Here is a 19,311-nt window from a genome sequence, read left to right as displayed (position 1 = left end):
AGAGACAGTTAAATTATTAGTTTTAAATGTGGCCTTGGAGCCTTGCTGTAAGTCTGCAGTAATGATTAGAGTGGATTCTTCCTTGATTATGTGTTTTATTGAGGTACATCTCTTGATTTAACTTAAAAATATAAGCCATAAGTACTAAGTTAGCCGAGAGCAGTGTTTTGTAGAGGAAGAAGACAATGCTATTTTCTGGGTCTGCAGATTGGAAGAAGCAAAAATGGCCTTTAGTCGAGTGATATGCTCTTGTTGGATGTGGGAGTTTAGGGAGAGTTTACATGTTATTGAGGATTATTTTTGCAATAAATGCCATTGATTGCAGGGAGATAGTGAGGAAAGAGATCAATCTGATACTGGTACAATTGAGAAAAGAAGCGGGTCAAACAGTCAATGCGGGCAGGGACAAAGCAGAGAACAAGGTAGGACTGATAAATTAAACTGCATTTATTTCAATCCAAGGGGCCTAACAGGGAAGGCAGATGAACTTAGGGCATAGTTAGGAACATGAGACTGGGATATCATAGCAATTACAGAAACATAGCTCAGGGATGGACAGGACTGGTAGTTTAATGTTCCAGGATACAATTGCTACAGGAAGGACAGAAAGGGAGGCAAGAGAAGAGAGGGTGTGGTGTTTTTGATAAGGGATAGCATTACAGCTAGATTGAGGGAGAATATTCCTGGAAATACATCCAGATAAGTTATTTGGGTGGAACTTAGAAATAAGAAAGGGATGATCACCTTATTGGGACTGTATTATTGACCCCCTAGTAGTCAAAGGGGAATTGAGAAATAAATTTGTAAGGAGATCTCAGTTATCTATAAAAATAATAAGGTGGTTATGGGAGAGGATTTTGACTTTCCAAACATAGACTGGGACTGCCATAGTGTTTAGGGTTTAGATGGAGAGGAATTTGTTAAGTGTGTCCAAGAAAATATTCTGATTCAGTACCTACTACAGAAGATGCAAGGTTTGACCTACTTTTGGGAAATAAAGCAGGGCAGGTGATTGAGGTGTCAGTGGGTGACCACTTTGGGGCCAACCATAATTTTGTTAGTTTAAAGTAGTGATGGAAAAGGATAGACCAGATCTAAAAGTTGAAGTTCTAAATTGGAGAAAGGTCAATTTTGACAGTATTAGACAAGAAGCTGATTGGGGGACAGATGTTCACAGGTAAAGGGACAGCTTCAAAAATGAAATAATCAGGGTCCAGAGACCGTATATTCCTGTTAGAGTGAAAGGAAAGGCTCGTAGGTATAGGGAATGCTGGATGACGAAAGAAACTGAGGGTTTGGTTAAGAAAAAGAAGGAAGCATACGTCAAGTACAGACAGGATAGATCGAGTGAATCCTTCAAAGAGTATAAAGGCAGTAGGAGTATACTTAAGAGGGAAATCAGGAGGGCAAAAATAGGGCATGGGATAGCTTTGGCAAATTGAGTTCAGGAGAATCCAAAGGGCTTTTACAAATACATTAAGGACAAAAGAGTAATTAGGAAGAGAATAGGGTCCCTCAAAGATCAGCATGGTAGCATTTGTGTGGAGCTGCAGGAGCTGGTGGAGATGCTAACCGAGTATTTTGCATCAGTGTTTACTGTGGAAGATATAGAATATAAGGAAGTAGATGGTGACATCTTGAAAAATGTCCATAATACGGAGGAGGAAGTGCTGAATGTCTTGAAATGCATAAAAGTGGATAAATCCCCAGGACATGATCAGGTGTAGCCTAGAACTCTGTAGGAAACTAGGGAAGTGATTGCTGGGCCTCTTGGTGAGATATTTGTATCATCGATAGTTACAGGCGAGGCGCTGGAAGACTGGAGGTTGGCTAACGTGGTGCCACTGTTTAAGAAAGGTGGCAAGTACAAGCTAGGAAACTATAGGCCAGTGAGCCTGATATTGGTGGTGGACAAAGTTGTTGGAGGGAATCCTGAGGGACAGGATGTACATGTATTTGGAAAAGGAAGGGCTGATTAGGGATAGTCAACATGGCCTTGTGCGTGGGAAATCATGTCTCACAAACTTGATTGAGTTTTTTGAAGAAGGAACAAAGAGGATTGATGAGGGCAGAGTGGTTGATGTGATCTATATGGACTTCAGTAAGGTGTTTGACAAGGTTTCCCATGGGAGACTTGTGAGCAAGGTTAGGTCTCATGGAATACAGGGAGAACTAGCCATTTGGATACAGAACTGGCTCAAAGGTAGAAGACAGAGGAGGTGGTGGAGGATTGTTTTTCAGACTGGAGGCCTGTGACCAGTGGCTTGATACAAGGATCGGTGCTGAGTCTACTACTTTTCTTCATTTATATAAATGATTTAGATGTGAGCATAAGAGGTGTAATTAGTACATTTGTAGATGGCACCAAAATTGGAGGTGTAGTGGACAACAAAAAAGGTTACCTCGCTTTACAATGGGATCTTGATCAGATGAGCCAATGGGCTGAGAAGTGGCAGATGGTGTCTAATTTACATAAATGCAAGGTGCTGCATTTTGGGAAAGCAAACCTGAGCAGGACTTATATACATAATGGTAAGGTCCTGATCAAAGAGATCTTGGAGTGCAGGTTCAGAGCTCCTTGTATGCAGAGTCGCAGGTAGATAGGATAGTGAAGAAGGCGTTTGGTATGCTTTCCTTTATTGGTCAGAGTATTGAGTATAGAAGTTGGGAGGTCATGTTGCAGCTGTACAGGACATTGGTTAGGCCACTGTTGGAATATTGTGTGCAGTTCTGGTCTCCTTCCTATCGGAAAGATGTTGTGAATCTTGAATAGGTTCAGAAAAGATTTACAAGGATGTTGCCAGGGTTGGAGGATTTGAGCTATAGGGAGAAGTTGAATAGGCTGGGGTTGTTTTCCCTTGAGCGTCTGAGACTAAGGGTGATCTTAAAGAGGTTTACAAAGTTATGAGGGGCATAGATAGGATAAATAGACAAAGTCTTTTCAGCTGGGGTGGGGGAGTCCAGAACTAGAGGGCATAGGTTTATGGTGAGGGAGGTAAGATATAAAAGAGACCTAAGGGGCAACCTTTTCACGCAGAGGATGGTGACTGTGTCGAATGGGCTGCCAGAGGAAGTGGTGGAGGCTCGTGCAATTGCAACATTTAAGTGGCATTTGGATGGGTATATGAATAGGAAGGGTTTGGAGGGATATGGGCCGGGTGCTGGCAGGTGGGACTCGATTGGGTTGGGATATCAGGTGGGCATGGACGAGTCAGACCGAAGGGTCTGTTTCCATGCTGTACATCTCTCTCACTCAATGATTCTATGAATCCTCTTCTATTATTAATATTACATAACCTGAACAATGTTTATGTTTTCTGTTGCAATTTTGCAAGTTGTTCTTTGCATCAGAAAGAACATGTACACTGTGCCTGTTTCAGTTTAACAAAACAAATTTCTCTGGTTGATTGCTCTGAGCCAATCAGAGTCAATATACCATATTTAAAATTTAACGAAGGTCATGGGGGTATGACAGGAAGGTCGAGCTGAGGATTATGAAATCAATTATGATCACTTCGGGAATTACATCACTGGAAGACGCGCTTTGGCTCAAGAAGTCCATGCTGGTTATCAAATCCAGCTCCTATTTCCCAGCGCTTGGATCATGCTACTTAAAGGTTGTAACAGTTTCTGCCACTACCACCCTTTCAGGCATTAAGTTCCAGATATTCACCTCCCGCTGAATAAAAAAGATTCTCCTTTAATTCCCTCTAAACCTTGTGCCTCTTATCTTCAATTGATGCCCTGGTATGCCTATTGAATGGCAGAGCAGACTCAATTGACCAACTTCTTATAATACTTATGGTGTCCTTTTTCGGTCACCATCTGCCATGTTGGGATTCAAAACGGTATTCCCAGAATATTACCCTGACATTCTGCATTACTAGTCCAGTAACATTGCCGCCAATCCACCCCCCCCCCCCCCACCACACCCCCGTCCTTTACAGTCAATGAAATACTTTTTGAATTGTATTCAGTCTTTAGTGTAAGAAATGTGGCTTCCTCAGTACTGCACTGCAGGGTTAGTGTTAATTTTTTGCCCTCACCTCTGTCCAAAGCCCCAAAGGAGCCTTCCACATCCATCAGAGTTTTACTTGCACCTCCACACATATCATTTACTGTATCTGTTGCTCCTGGTGCTCCTTTACACTGGGGAGACAGGACACCTACTTGCAGAGCACTTCAGAGAACATCTCCAGGCCACCCGCACCAACCTACCCCACCGTCCTGTGACCAAATATTTCAACTCACTCTGCCAAGGACATGCAGGTCCTGTGCCTCCTTCATTGCCCCTCCCTAACCACCTGAGTGACGCCTGGAGGAAGAACGCCTCATCTTCTGCCTTAGGACCCTCCAACCACACAGCATCAATGTGGGCTTCACCAGTTTTTTCATTTCTCCTCCCCCCACCTTATCCCAGTTCCAATCTTCCAACTTGGCTCAACCCTCATGACCTGTCCTACCTGTCCAACTTCCTTTCCACCTATCCACTCCACCCTCCTCGCCAACTTATCACCATTGCTTCTACCTCCGTCAATCTATCGCATTCTCAGCTATCTCCCCCCCAGCCCCACTCGTCTCCCATTTATCTCTCCACCCCCTCAGCTCACAAACCTCATTCCTGACGAAGAGCTTATGCCCAAAGCATCGATTTTCCTGCTCCTCGGCTACTGCCTGATCTGCTGTGCTTTTCCAGCACCACACTCTGAACTCTGGTCTCCAGCGTCTACAATTCTCAGCTTCTCTTAGTTTTTGCAGTGAGACTTGAACCTGACAATACAATTTAGAAGGAAAAGTGTTAACAACTGAGCCAGAGCTGAGATGAGAGAGAAAGGAATAGGATGAAGTTATGATGCGGTCAGATGAAGAACTTTGGAGTCTAGCTTCGGAATGCTTGAAGGAATATGCGAGTTCCAAATAAGTTGTTGGACTCAACACATTTGCTCTGTTTCTCTCTCTACAGATACTGCCAGCAATTCTTCAGGTTCTTCTATGTGTACATGATAGAGTGATAACTTGTTTCTTTGTTGCAAAATGAGCAGCTGGTTTTAACATTACGCAAGTACCCGTAAACCCTTCCAATTCCCATTCTGTTTTGAGGAGTGGGAGGTCTTCTTCTCTCCCTGACCTCATTTACCTTACAGTGAAGCTAACACATACTGCTCACTGGTTGAAGCTTAGGAGTTTGAAATTTAGCAAAGGATGCCATACACTCAACAAAATGAGCAGCATAGCAGTGGACTGAGATGGTTGGCAATATCAAGGAACTCTGTTAATTTATTTGTGTTTCCAATATTCTTATACTTGCTGTTGTTTTTGTGTTCATGATCCTAAATCTGCCACTAAAATAGTCTTGATATGTTTGCCTTGCCAAAAGTCCTTACTTTTAAAAAAAAATCCACTTCCCTGTAACTTTCTCTAGTCCAGACAAAGACAATTTTTTTTACAGTATTTCTTAACTACAATCTTTCACTAGTTTACTGTTGGTATGCTTTCACACTAATTTTCTCACATCTGTGTTTTAATTGGCTGGATACAAATCCGATTCCTAGATACATTTAGTATGATTTCATTGTTGTTTCTAAGGTATTTTTGTTTGCTTTTAAAGCTCTTTAATAGCTCCATCTTTAAATCCAAACAGCAGTTAGCCCTGAGGATGTAATTGGAGCACATGTTATACATTTAAAGAGGGACTTGGTCAATTTCAGTCACATCTCCTTTTTGCCTGCTTAGGTTAGGTGGATTGGTCATGTTAAATTGCACGTAGTGTCCTGCAACGTGTAGGCTAGATGAATTAACCATGATAAAATGTAGCGTTACAGAGATAGGGTGTGTCTAGGTAGGATGATCTTCAGCAGGTCAGTGTGGACTTGATGGGCTGAATAGCCTGTTTCTGCACTATAGGGTTCTATGATTCTAAGTATTAAAAGTAATGCCTGATCCAGCAGCGTGGTTCCTGTTGAATAAGCAGGGTCATTGGTGCGAGATATTAAGCTGTGACCTTACACACATTATCTAATTCTGCGCTGTAATTAAACATTGCACCTAAAGAAGGGTCTGTACTTCAATAGCTTGTGTGATTTCAAATAAACCTATTGGACTATAACCTGGTGACATGTGACTCCTGATGATGTAATAATTGAAGGAAGTGAGGGATCTGGACCAAGCAATCCCTCAAGCAAGACTAATAACAAATAGTGCCTCTGAGATATTGTGAAGTTACCACAGGTCACCGATTTCTGAACTGTATTGCCAATGTTCACTGTGATTGCATCCGATCGTAATGAAACAGTTAGTTCTTTATTCTAGTGTAGAAATGCATTTTTTCAGTTTGTAATGGAAACACATCAACAGTAAAAATGGCTGAGACTTGACTTTTTTTTTCCTTGTCCGGTTTGATCATTTCAAGCTGCAGAGTCATTTGGGTGGAATTTTTTGAGGCCTGAATTTGGGAAGGAAACATCATTAGGCAAGATGGTGGTGTGTCAGAACCCTGAAATCTTTTCACTTCCACCCAATGTAATTTCTGGGTGGGCAGGCCCAAGCTCAACCTTCCTGTCTCACCACCAATTGATCCCCTTAATTGAGAACCAGTTAACATACAACATGCATGCACCTATATGTTCTTATTTCTCAAACAACCGAACATGCAGATATGTATTATCTCTTCCAGTATGGTTTGTACATGCATGCATCCACACACATAGTAGATTTGCAATACTTTGAGTCCTTAGTTTAATGTTAGACAGAGGAGGGAAGATAAACTGAAACCCCCAATTCCTTCCTGTTTGATCTGTAATCAGTGTGATATATTTTTTAAAAAAACAGTTGTGTGTTTCTAAATCCCAGTTAGAGTGTGGTTAGTGTAAAGCAAAAAAGCAGTGGATTTTTATGTGTTTAATCAAAGGCAATAATGTAATCACTCATTCATGCCAAAAACATCTGTGAGCTGCTTTAGCCATCTAACAAACACTCAGGAAAGATGCAGCCAAAAACAGTAGTACAACTTTGTAAGTGTTAAAAAAATGTAGTAAACAGTTCGAGTATTTTTGCAGATCCAGAAAAAAAAGGAAATATTTTTCTACACTTGCCCTTTCCAGTAAGTTGAGATAGTTACATGTGGATTTCCACATAAACTGCAGGGTTCCTTCCAAAAGAAGACTGTTCAACACGTCACATCGATAGGCAGTCATTGCTGTGATATAAGGAAGTTGAACCTCTTTACAAATGAGCTCTGAGCTTTGGAATCAGGAAGGGAGGCTTTTAAAAAGACATTGAAGTCTTTCATTTCTTGAAAGAAGTAAGTAGAACAGCCTTTCTCTGCAACGATTTGGAGATGTCATTGTTGGACTGGGTTGTACAAAGTTAAAAATCGTACAACACCAGGTTATAGTCCAACAGGCAATAGGTTTAAGTGGAAGCACACTAGCTTTCAGAGCACCGCTCTTTCACAACCACCTGATGAAGGAGCAGCGCCCTGAAAGCTAGTGTGCTTCCAATTAAATCTGTTGCCTGTTGGACTATAACCTGGTGTTGTGTGATTTTTAACTTTCTCTGCAACTGTTGGTTTTATTCTGGAGACGGGGGGCAGTTAGCTCAGTTGGCTGGATGGAGAGTGACTCCGACAGCATGGGCTTATTTCCAACACCAACTGAAATTACTGTGAAGCACTCACCTTCTCAACCTCTTCCATTGCCTGAGGCTTTGTGACACTCAGGTTAAACTACCACCAATTCTCTCTCTGTAATGAGACAACAGTCTACAGTCTGGTGACTTTACATGTAGACTGTTCCTGATCTTTTCTGACGTTTAGAAAGATAGGATTTCTGTACCAGAAGACCAGTTTCAATCAAATAGTCAATGACCCATGATTATTCAATAGGAGGTAAATGTCTTTCACACTTATGGTCTCATCAGCTTTCTTTAATTACAATGAAAATCTGGAGATAGTGTGTAGGGGTCCATTGATTCTGGTATTTAAAATGAGAGTAGTAAATTCCACAATGGACTACTGTTTAAGCATGTTCGTTCAAAGAGGAGAACTCTGGCCATTGTGATTCAATTCAGAATTTACCAGAAGTTTGATAGCTTTTGTAGAAGTTGCACAAGTCCTTTTAGCAGCCATCATATAACAGTTCATCAGCATCCATTTTGAAAACAAGGCAGTTGTATCTTCATGCCCTATAGGGCATGACATTAGATTTCCAATATCAATTGTTTACATTTTTACTTCTGATAATTAACATATTGCCTTCAGAAGCAGCACAGCAGAAAGATTTATGGAGTTGGCAGAGGAAAATAGGACTTTGGAGCAGGAAGAAACATTCAGTCCTTTGCAGCTGCTGCACAGTTCATGAGATCGTGGCTGATCTGATTGTCATCTCAGTTCCACTTGGCTATTTGGCTTCGATAACTATTTACTTCCCTTGTCTGCCAAAAACCACTCACTCTGCATAATTCTGTCTAGAATAAATTCAGCGATGATTATCATGTTTGCCTCCAAATAAAATTGTGGGTGCACCTCTGCAATTGAAAACCTGGTCCCTCAAAACACTGAGATAAATTGTGTCACTTTTATTGGTGTATGTTTTACAATGCCCATTTATGTTGTGTTTCTCAGATACAATCAGCAGCAGACACATTATGAGCAGTGGGGTCAATATGTTGGAGAAATTGAGATTGAGGGACATGAGAGAAATGAGCTGCTTCTTCGTGGATTAAGAGATCACTCTTATGGTAACAACATTGTTTTTTCTTTAATATATACATATTGGACATTGTTACAGAGTTTATGCAATAAAATCAGAATGTAAATCTTACTCAGACGACGTCTAAAGCAGTTTTTTTTCCACGAAGCCCATAATGACATCTTCAGAGTGGAGGGTTCTCAAGGCATTCCTTAGCATTAACCTTTTCAGAACCCCTGTACAACATCACGCACCATGGGCCCGTCACTGCCCTGCTTACTTCTCCTGGAGTTTGCAGACAGTTGCCAGGAAGTGGATTAATGGTGAGTGTGGATAGGTGACCTGACGAGAACACATTTTGTGTTGTCTCCAAATGTTCAATTTTGTTAACCTCTGTAGACGTGGCTTTGCAGATTGGCACTTTGTCTTTTGGCGGAACAGGAGTATTGTTCATTTGTAAGGACTACCATTTTTTCTGGAGGGAGTGCCTCACAGTGATGGTATCTGTCATAGACCATCATACTTGCCAGATTAGAAAAAGCTTACAACCTCATTGTTTGTCATGTCTCTTCAACGATGCGCACAGTTTACAGCAATAAATGATGTCAGGGGGATGGGTTACAGGAAAAGTTTCTTAAAGAAAACATATATAGCTATTTATCTCCTAAAATTCATTTGTAAAATTACAGTAGATGAGTATGAAATGTCATAGCGATATTATGCATGTTCATGTTTTGCTGTGTCTGATGGGAGTGTCATTTATTTTCCAACATTAAGATCGAACGAGCAATTGTACTGCACATCTTGTGTCATTGTCAAGTGGTCCCAGCTTGAGAGATTCAAAACGTACAGAGTAACTGCAATCATCTGATGTACTTTTTCTGTTCTTTTTCACTTGAAAGCATCTCTAGATGACAAAAGCTACAAACTTATATTGCCTTGTGGACATGTAAAAGATAAAGTTAACACAGTATGAGTTTTGCAATTTTAATGGGAGAGGATGCTTTTAATTATATTTATTGTAATTCCAATTGAAAGGAAATAATGCATATAATTGCTAAATTTAGGACTGCAGCCATTGGTTTCATGCTGCAACTGGAGCCAGACGACAGTAATCTTTAACAAATGTTGCAAGGTAAAGTTGTGCAAGTTCCTCAAGGCTACATACTGGGTTTAATGCTATTGCTTACATCTAATATTCAAATCAAAAGGATGTGCACTTAGAACTCCCAGGAGAGAACAGTTGGTGCAAAGGGTCTTTATAATCCAATGCTGTCTGTTAACTCACACTATTCCTCAAATGTCAGATGAGTTTAAGGGCAGCATAAATAGTAGAGCAACATTCGCTCTTGCAATTACTTCATCCTTGTGATCTGGTTAATAGATATCTGATCTATTTTGCTTCAGTAATCAGTTAGTTAGTAAATAATTATTTTCAGAGAGAATCATGGAATCCCCACAGTGTGGAAACAGGCCATTTTGGCCCAACAAGTCCACACTGATCCTCCAAAGACTATCCCACCCAAACCCATTCCCCTGCCCTATTAATCTACAGTTCCCTTGACTAATGCACCTAGCCTACACATCCCTGTACACTGTGGGCAATTTAGCATGGCCAATTTACCGAACCTGCATGACTTTGGACTGTGGGAGGAAACTGGAGCACCCGGAGGAATCAGACATGGGGAGAATGTGCAAACCCGAGGCTAGAATCAAACCTGGGTCCCTGGTGCTGCAAGGCAACAGTGCTAACCACAGAGCAACTGCGTTACCCGACTATACTGCACTGTGGTTTAATTTCTGTTGAGGAAAAGCACTTCTTTTTGTGCAATGAACGCCTTTGATGGTAAAAGTGCATGAACAGGTAGAATGACTGCTTTAGTATGAGACTGATTGAATCCATTATCTACCATAAATTTGCTTTTGAATTTCAGCACTGCTACAATTTGAGTACTGCTGAAAATGATCCACTTTGTCAAAGCTTTTTGTCTTGCGCTCATCAGGGCAATGAGCAAGAAATATCAAAGGGAAACAACATTTTCTGTTATATTAGAGGAACGTGCTGACTTGTTGGCAACTGGATTCTGAATGATAGTGGAGTTGCCATGAAGAATGCCCAAAATAAATGATAGTTAGCTCCAGGCTTTGTGTAAATTATATAGGCTTACTCCATTTAACCAAAGGGTTCATCCCGAGATGTTTAGTTGAGGTATAAAAGCACAATATGTGTGTGTGTGTTCTTTCTGTCTGCAGTGAGATTGCGGTGAAACTTGGCATAACGACCATATATTCCAAAAAAGTGGGGGTCGATCATAACAACCAAGTATCACTTCGTCTGTTTGCAATATTCAGCCAGGGGTTATTGGCTCAGTTGGTTAGATAGCTGGTTTGTGATGCAGAGTAACACCAACAGCATGGACTTTACTTCTGCAATGGCTGAGGTTACCATGAAGGACTCTCCTTCTCAATCTCTCCCCTCACCTGAGGCATAATGATTCAGTCATGTCTCTGTAATCAGAGAGCAGCCATATTATCCATTAGAACAATAGCTACTTTACCATATCCATCAGCCCATGCTCACAACATTCAAAACACAGTAATTTCATGGATAGTAACATTTACTGATAATTTTGAATGTTTTGGCAACTTATTTACAATTTTCAGTCAGACCCACTCTGTGGCCCATGTATAGTAACATTTGTTAAAGATTACTTTAGTCCAGTTGTAGCATGAAACTAAAGGTTGTCGACTTAAATCAAATGAAGCAATTATGCACAGTATTATCTTTTAATTGGAATTGCAATAATTATAGACAGTAGACAATAGGTGCAGGAATAGGCCATTCTGCCCTTCGAGCCTGCACCACCTTTCAATATGATCATGGCTGATCATCCTTAATCAGTATCCTGTTCCTGCCTTATCTCCATAACCCTTAATTCCACTATTCTTGAGAGCTCTATCTAACTCTTTCTTAAATGAACCCAGAGACTGGGCCTCCACTGCCCTCTGGGGCAGAGCATTCCACACAGCCACCACTCTCTGGGTGAAGTTTCTCCTCATCTCTGTCCTAAATGGTCTACCCCATATTTTTAAGCTGTGTACTCTGGTTCGGCACTCACCCATCAGTTGAAACATGTTTCCTGCCTCCAGAGTGTCCAATCCTTTAATAATCTTATATGTCTCAATCAGATCCCCTCTCAGTCTTCTAAACTCAAGGGTATACAAGCCCAGTCGCTCCAGTCTTTCAGCGTAAGGTAGTCCTGCCATTCCAGGAATTGACCTCGTGAACCTATGCTGCACTCCCTCAATAGCTAGAATGTCTTTCCTCACATTTGGAGGCCAGACTGCACACAATACTCCAGGTGTGGTCTCACCACTTCCCAGTACAGCTGCAGAAGAACCTCTTTGCTTCTGTATTGTGAGAAACAGAATTCACTCACAAATCAGCCTGAGACAAAGCCTTGGAAACAAGAACAATTCATTACAGCCTTGCAAGGACCGGACGCTTCTGCAATTAAGCAGAAATGCGTGCGAAAACAGAGCCAGTTAGCATTCTTATTTAATTTACAAGTTGCGGAATCACCCCTCCCTTTTCCCATCCTATCATAAGCCGATTACCTCACTTGTTAGTTATTTTCTTATCTGGCCATCCTGCTGTCCTTGTCTGCATTCTTTGTTCCTTGTTTGTTACAGCTTGTTCTTTTATCCAGTTTCTCTTATCATACTATAAGCTTTATTGTGAAATGCCCTTGCTGCTTCTTTTTGTGGTCAGCTACAACCCTTTAAAGTTATTTCCTAGCTTAAAACTATTTGCTTTAAAAGACCCTCTATATTCATTAGTCTTAGCCTTAAGTATGCTACACGCTACATGCTACAAGAATTAACACCCCACCACACCCCACCTGCAAAAACAACATTTCTAATCTCCTACATATACTCAATTCCTCTTGTTATGAAGGCCAGCATGCTATTAGCCTTCTTCACTACCTGCTGCACCTGCATGCTTACCTTCGTTGACTGGTGTATAAGAACACCCAGATCTCTCTGAACTGCCCCTTTACCTAAATTGATTCCATTTAGGTAGCAATCTGCCTTCCTGTTCTTGCCACCAAAGTGGATAACCATACATTTATCCACATTAAACTGCATCTGCCATTCATCTGACTACTCACCTAACCTGTCCAGGTCACCCTGTAATCTCCTAACATCATCCTCACATTTCACCCTGCCACCCAGCTTAGTATCATCAGCAAATTTGCTCATGTTATTACTAATACCACCTTCTATATCATTAATATATATTGTAAAAAGCTGCGGTACCAGCACTGTTCCCTGCGGTACCCCACTGGCCACTGCCTGCCATTCCGAAATGGAGCCGTTTATCACTACTCTTTGTTTCCTGTCAGCCAACCAACTTTCAATCCAAGTTAGTACTTTGCCCCCAATATTTTCCGCCCTAATTTTGCTCACTAACCTCCTGTGCGGGACTTTATCAAAAGCTTTCTGAAAGTCCAGGTACACTACATCTACTAGATCTCCCTCGTCCATCTTCAGAGTTACATCCTCAAAAAATTCCAGCAGATTAGTTAAGCATGATTTCCCCTTCATAAATCCATGCTGACTCTGACCTATCCTGTTACTACTATCCAGATGTGTCGTAATTTCATCCTTTATAATTGACTCCAGCATCTTTCCCACCACTGAGGTCAGACTAACTGGTCAGTAATTTCCTGCTTTCTCTCTCCCACTTTTCTTAAAAAGTGGTATAACATTAGCCACCGTCCAATCCGCAGACACTGATTCGGAATCTATTGAACTCTGGAAAATAATCACCAACGCATCCACGATTTTTCGAGCCACCTCCTTCAGTACCCTGGGATGTAGACCATCAGGCCCCGGGGACTTATCAACCTTCAGACCTAACAGTCTCTCCAACACCAATTCCTGGCAAATATAAATTCCCTTAAGTTCAGGTCCTTCAGCCACTGTTACCTCAGGGAGATTGCTTGTGTCTTCCCCAGTGAACACAGATCTGAAGTACCAATTCAAGTCTTCTGCCATTCTTTGTTCCCCGTAATATATTCCCCTGTTTCTGTCTCAAGTGCCCAATTTTAGGCTTAACCATTTTTTTGCCTTTTACATACCTAAAAAAGCTTTTACTATCCTCCTTTATATTTTTGGCCAGTTTACCTTCATGCCTCATTTTTTCTCTGCGTATTTCCTTCTTAGTAATCCTCTGTTGTTCTTTAAAGGCTTCCCAGTCCTCTGTTTTCCCACTTATTTTTGCTATGTTATACTTTTTCTCTTTTAACTTTATATGTTTCTTACGTTCCCTCGTCAGCCACGGCCACCCATGCCTCCTCCTAGGATCTTTCTTCCTTTTTGGAATGAACTGATCCTGCATCTTCTGCATTATGCACAGAAATATCTGCCATTGTTCCTCCACTGTCATCTCTGCTAAGGTATTGCACCATTGAACTTTGGCCAGCTCCTCCCTCATAGCTCCATAGTTCCCTTTATTCAACTGAAATATTGTCACTTCTGATTGTACCCTCTCCCTCTCAAATTGCAGATTGAAGCTTATTGTATTATGGTCACTACTTCTCAATGGCTCCTTCACTTCGAGGTCCCTGACCAATTCTGGTTCGTTGCACAATACCAGATCCAGAATTGCCTTCTCCCTTGGTAGGCTCCAGCACCAGCTGTTCTAAGAATCCATCTCGGAGGCACTCCACAAAAATATCTTTCTTGAGGTCCAATACCATCCTGATTCTCCCAGTCTACCTGCATGTTAAAATCCCCTATAACAACTGTAGTAACATCTTTGCGACAGGCCAATTTCAGCTCCTGATTCAACTTACATCTGACATCCAGACTACTGTCTGGGGGCCTGTAGATAACTCCCAAGACGGTCTTTTTACCCTTAGTATTTCTCAGCTCTATCCATACTGACTCTACATCCCCTGATTCTAGGTCCCCCGTGCAAGGGACTGAATATCATCCCTTACTAACATGGCCACCCCACCCTCTCTGCCCATCAGTCTGTCCTTGCAATAGCATGTGTAGCCTTGAATATTCATTTCCCAGGCCCTGTCTACTTGAAGCCACGTCTCAGTTATCCCCACAGTATCGTATCTGCCAATTTCCAAAAGTGCCTCAAGCTCATCCATCTTATTTCTAATGCTTCGTGCATTCATATATAGTATTTTAATTTGTTACTGCCCTCACCCTTCCCATCAACTCCTATTTCACTCAACCTTACAGCATGATCCCTTTTTGAGTTTTCTGCTTCATTAATACAGTTGTCTTTCTTGACTTCCCTTGTTCTAACTTTCCCTTCAATTTCCTTCTTAAACATCCAGTTTGTCCCCTCCCCCCCCCCACTACTTAGTTTAAACGTAGCTGTGCTGCTGTAGCAAACTTGCCTGCCAGAATGCTGGTCCCCAACCTATTAAGGTGCAAACCGTCTCTCTTGTATAATTTATGCTTACTACAAAACATACCCCAGTGATCCAAGAATTTAAATCCTTGCTTCCTGCACCAGCTCCCCAGCCACACGTTCAAGTCCATTATCTCCCTGTTTCTGGCCTCTCCAGCCCGAGGAACTGGAAGCAAACCTGAGGTAACCACCCTGGACATTATGCTTTTTAGCCTTCTTCCTAGTTCTCCGAATTCCCGCTGTAGTATATTCCTCCTCTTCTTCCCGACATCATTTGTGCCGACATGTACCATCACCTCTGGCTCTTCGCCTTCGTCCTTGAGGATTTCCTGCACTCTGTCTGTGATGTCTTTAACCCTGGCACCAGGAAGGCAGCACACCATCCTTTTGCTGCCACAAAAACCCCGGTCAGTTCCTCTCACTATGGAGTCCCCTATTACTACTGCTCTGTGCGATGTCTGACTCCTCGACTCTGCCTCCACGCCTGTTTTTGATTCACAGACCTGACGGCCTCGTGGACTGGCAGTGTCATCTGTCTCTACTGTTTCCAAAAGATTCAACTTGTTCCTGACAGGTTCTTCCCCCGGGGTCTCTTGCACCTGTCTCCTCTCTGCCTTCCTCATCGTCTGCTCTCTTCTGCTCTTTTCCGGTATGGTCGGTGTAATAACCTCATTGAAGGCCTTGTCCAGAAAGATCTCATTCTCTCGGATGAGCCTAAGGTCCTCGAGTTCTGTCATCAATGCTGCGATATGCTCTGTCAGTAGCTGAACGTGCACACACTTTCCACACTTATACAAGCCAGACACACCAGAACCGTTGACCTCCCACATCATACACGTAGCACACTGAACCAGCTGGGCAGTCATGTCTTCACCGTCTTCAACTGTGGCGTAATCACTTCACTCAAGCTCCTTGTCGAAGACTCCTGAGCTAAAGCCTCACACTTCAATCCACAGGAACTTCCTTGGACCCTCTTTTTGGGGCAAGTCTGTGGACTTTTAATTTAGGTTAGAGGAGGAGGGTGGGAGGGAGGCCCTACTTTGTAGGACGTGGGGTCTAGAACACACCCACTCAAATAACAATCACTTACCTTCCCGACCGGCTTCGTGCTCCGACTTCACTTCCGCCCAGCACCCGCCGTTCTCTGCTGCAAAACGACCGTTGGCGTCGAGGTAAGTTCTTAAATAACTATCACTTAACTTCCCAACCGGATTTGTGCTCCTACTTCACTTCCACCCAGCTCCCGCCACTCTCTGCTGCAAAAATCCTCTTCTATTATTAATATTGCATAACCTATACTATGTTTATGTTTTCTTTTGCAATTTCACAAGTTGTTCTTTGCAGACAGAAAGAACATGTACACACACTGAGCCTGTTTCAGTTGAACAAAGCAAAATTCTCTGGTTCATTGCTCTTAGCTAAACAGAGTCAATATGCCATATTTAACTTGGCAGTTAACTATCAATCGTCACTATATTACACCTCAATGATGTAGCCATTGGAAATCAAATTCTGCAGGACCTAGAAGCATCACAAAAGTTAAAAGTTTTATCAGTGTATGTAAAGTCCCCAATTCACCTGTCAGATAGACCCAGTTTAATAGAAAACATGATCCAGACATCTGTACCTCATAATACCTACGTTTTACAAATAGATTCTAACCACAGTTAAATAACTGTTTGGGGCAGCACGGTGGCTCAGTGGTTAGCACTGCTGCCTCACAGTGCCAGAGACCTGGGTTTGATTCCAGCCTTGGGTGACTGTCTGTGTGGAGTTTGCACATTCTCCCCGTGTCTGCGTGGGTTTCCTCTTGGTGTTCCAGTTTCCTCCCACAATCCAAAAACGTCCAGATTTGGTGAATTAGCCATGCTAAGTTGCCCATAATGTTAGGTGCATTAGTCAGAGTTGGGGAATGCGTCTGGGTAGATTACTCTTTGGAGGGCCTGTGTGGACTTGTTGGGCCGAAGGGCCTGTTTTCATACAATAGGGAATCTAATCTAACTACGAACTACGAACAGGAGCTCTACTCGTTAAAACTATAGGCCCCTTCTAAAACCTGTTTACACAAATATACAGGCAGTCACAGGTGGGCAAAGGAATTGGTGTTATGGTGGAGGGGGAGAATTGGAATATCAGTTCAATTATCCCAGTCCTTAGGGTTTGCTGCAATGATCATTTTGCTTGCTAAGATTTTCTGTTCTTCTCTTTCTTTCTATAGGTCTTGCATGAGGCACAGATAATTGATCAATAACTGAAAAGTCTCATAGTTACTCATTAAAGTCCACCCTGTGCAGCATTTAGATGGAGAAAATAATTAGCTTTTTTCACATGTCAGATGTTTTTGCTGTCCCTGCATTGTTCACACCCACAAGTTAGGAATCAATCAGTGAGATGTTGTCAGGTTAATGACCTTTGATATCCACAACATAGTCCCAATTCCACAGACCAATCAGCAACCTGCACACAGTCACTAGTGCCAACCAATCTACAAACAAGTTGAATAAAACATCAGTGTAAACACAACCTGCAATGAGTTTCTGTGACTTGCTTTTGAAAGATGTAGAAATTCGGTATCAATCATGGGTTGTAAAATAGTTACTTTCCTAATTCAATGCAAGCTCAGAAATAAAGAAAATTTCCAAAAAAAGATACGTTGTTTACAATTAACAGGTACATTCTCCATGGCAATGCCTCTACCAAGCATAATCCATTTGTCTATGAACTCCCCTCTCCTGCAGTATAAATGGTGTTTTCCTTTTACATTAGTATTTCTTGTGAATTATCCTGAAGAGTACAAGATGAAAAGCTCCAACAAAACGCATATTTTTTCAACAATACTCAAGGTGTATGCTGCCATATGACTGCAGGAAATGTTCTTTCTAACATAATTAAGCGAAGAAAAAAGTTTTACTTGAGCAATAACAAATGTTTATAACCTTAGAATTATTCGACTTTCTGTAATTGCACTCCAATGTACAAAACGTGCGGACAATAAAAAACACACTGGTCTTTTTATCTGTTTGATTGTGGTGTTGTACATTTTACAGATATTCCCCACCTCACCATGTAACTTTCTAGAGAGGCAAAACCCCAGATTTTTTAAGAAAGGGCAATGATGCCCCAACAAGAAGGTTCATGGAATGTTTAGGGTGGTAGTTATTTAACATAACGTTACACAAATTGCAAGATTATAAAATGAATGATGATCCTGATAATATTAACATTTATCCATAGGTATCAGAAATTGGGCTCATATGCATCGCTACGTTTTGCTCTTGGCACACTTTGAGGTAATTATGTTAACTTTCCAACAGATCATAATGCAACCAGTCCATACTTGTATTCCAAATAACTATTCAGGTGCATTTAGAGTTTCATAATTTATTTCAATAGCGTATTTTGTAAGTCCTCAAGCTTCTATAATGCTGTAGGTACTGTAGATAATTAATTGTAGCATATGCATGGTGTGTTCCATATGCATTAACAGTGTGATAGAAATGTTTAAATGAGTCCAAACGCTATCTCAAATTTCTTTACAATTAATTGATATTTAATACTCTCAGCTAATATTAAATATATGCAATTCTTTACTAAAGATCGCAAGAGTGTTGTTACCTTTAATGCTTGTAGTTACTGTACTAAGATTAGATCAGAAGGAAGAAATGAAATTCTCTATGTGAAAGACCTAGTATGAAAACATTAAGTGGGAAAGTATATTACTGTACTTTCAAAATGAAGAGATACAGAAGCAGTGTCTTAGTTTTATATTCTGTACAATTTATTATTTACAGTTTGCTTAGCTTGATTTGATATTTCTGAATATGCAAGAGTTGGTCAGAGGCTGGAAATGCTGCAGCAAGTAACTTTCCTCCTGACTCTCCAGACCTTCACCACCATCTATAATGTACAAGCCAGGAATGTAATGAAATAATCTCCACTTGCCTGGATGGCTGCAGCTCCAATATTCAAGAAGCTCAACACCACCCAGGCCACAACAGTCCACTTCATTGGTATCCCGTTTATCAGATTCACTCTGCATTCCCTGCATAATGGCACTGTGTCAACAATTGCGTATCATCTACAAGATGCACTGTCACAACTCATCATGGATCTTTTGCCAGCACCTTCCAAACCTATGATCCGCCCCTCCTCTAGAGCAGCAGCTACCTGAAAACTGAAGGTTCC

The 19,311-nt window shown here is 41.5% G+C and overlaps 1 protein-coding gene across 1 annotated transcript in view; it reads left to right on the top strand.

Annotated features, from left to right (window-relative positions):
* LOC140496317 (rifampicin phosphotransferase-like) overlaps positions 1–19,311 on the top strand; it is a 184,754-nt gene that overhangs the window by 78,620 nt on the left and 86,823 nt on the right. The window contains exons 6-7 of the mRNA XM_072595918.1: positions 8,621–8,736; positions 18,361–18,416. Coding sequence (XP_072452019.1) covers positions 8,621–8,736; positions 18,361–18,416 — 172 coding nt within the window. The remainder of the gene's footprint in view (positions 1–8,620; positions 8,737–18,360; positions 18,417–19,311) is intronic.

Source organism: Chiloscyllium punctatum, chromosome 26, assembly GCF_047496795.1.
Source record: "Chiloscyllium punctatum isolate Juve2018m chromosome 26, sChiPun1.3, whole genome shotgun sequence".
In the NCBI taxonomy this organism is placed as follows: domain Eukaryota; kingdom Metazoa; phylum Chordata; class Chondrichthyes; order Orectolobiformes; family Hemiscylliidae; genus Chiloscyllium; species Chiloscyllium punctatum.
This window is presented reverse-complemented; position numbering and strand designations above follow the sequence as displayed.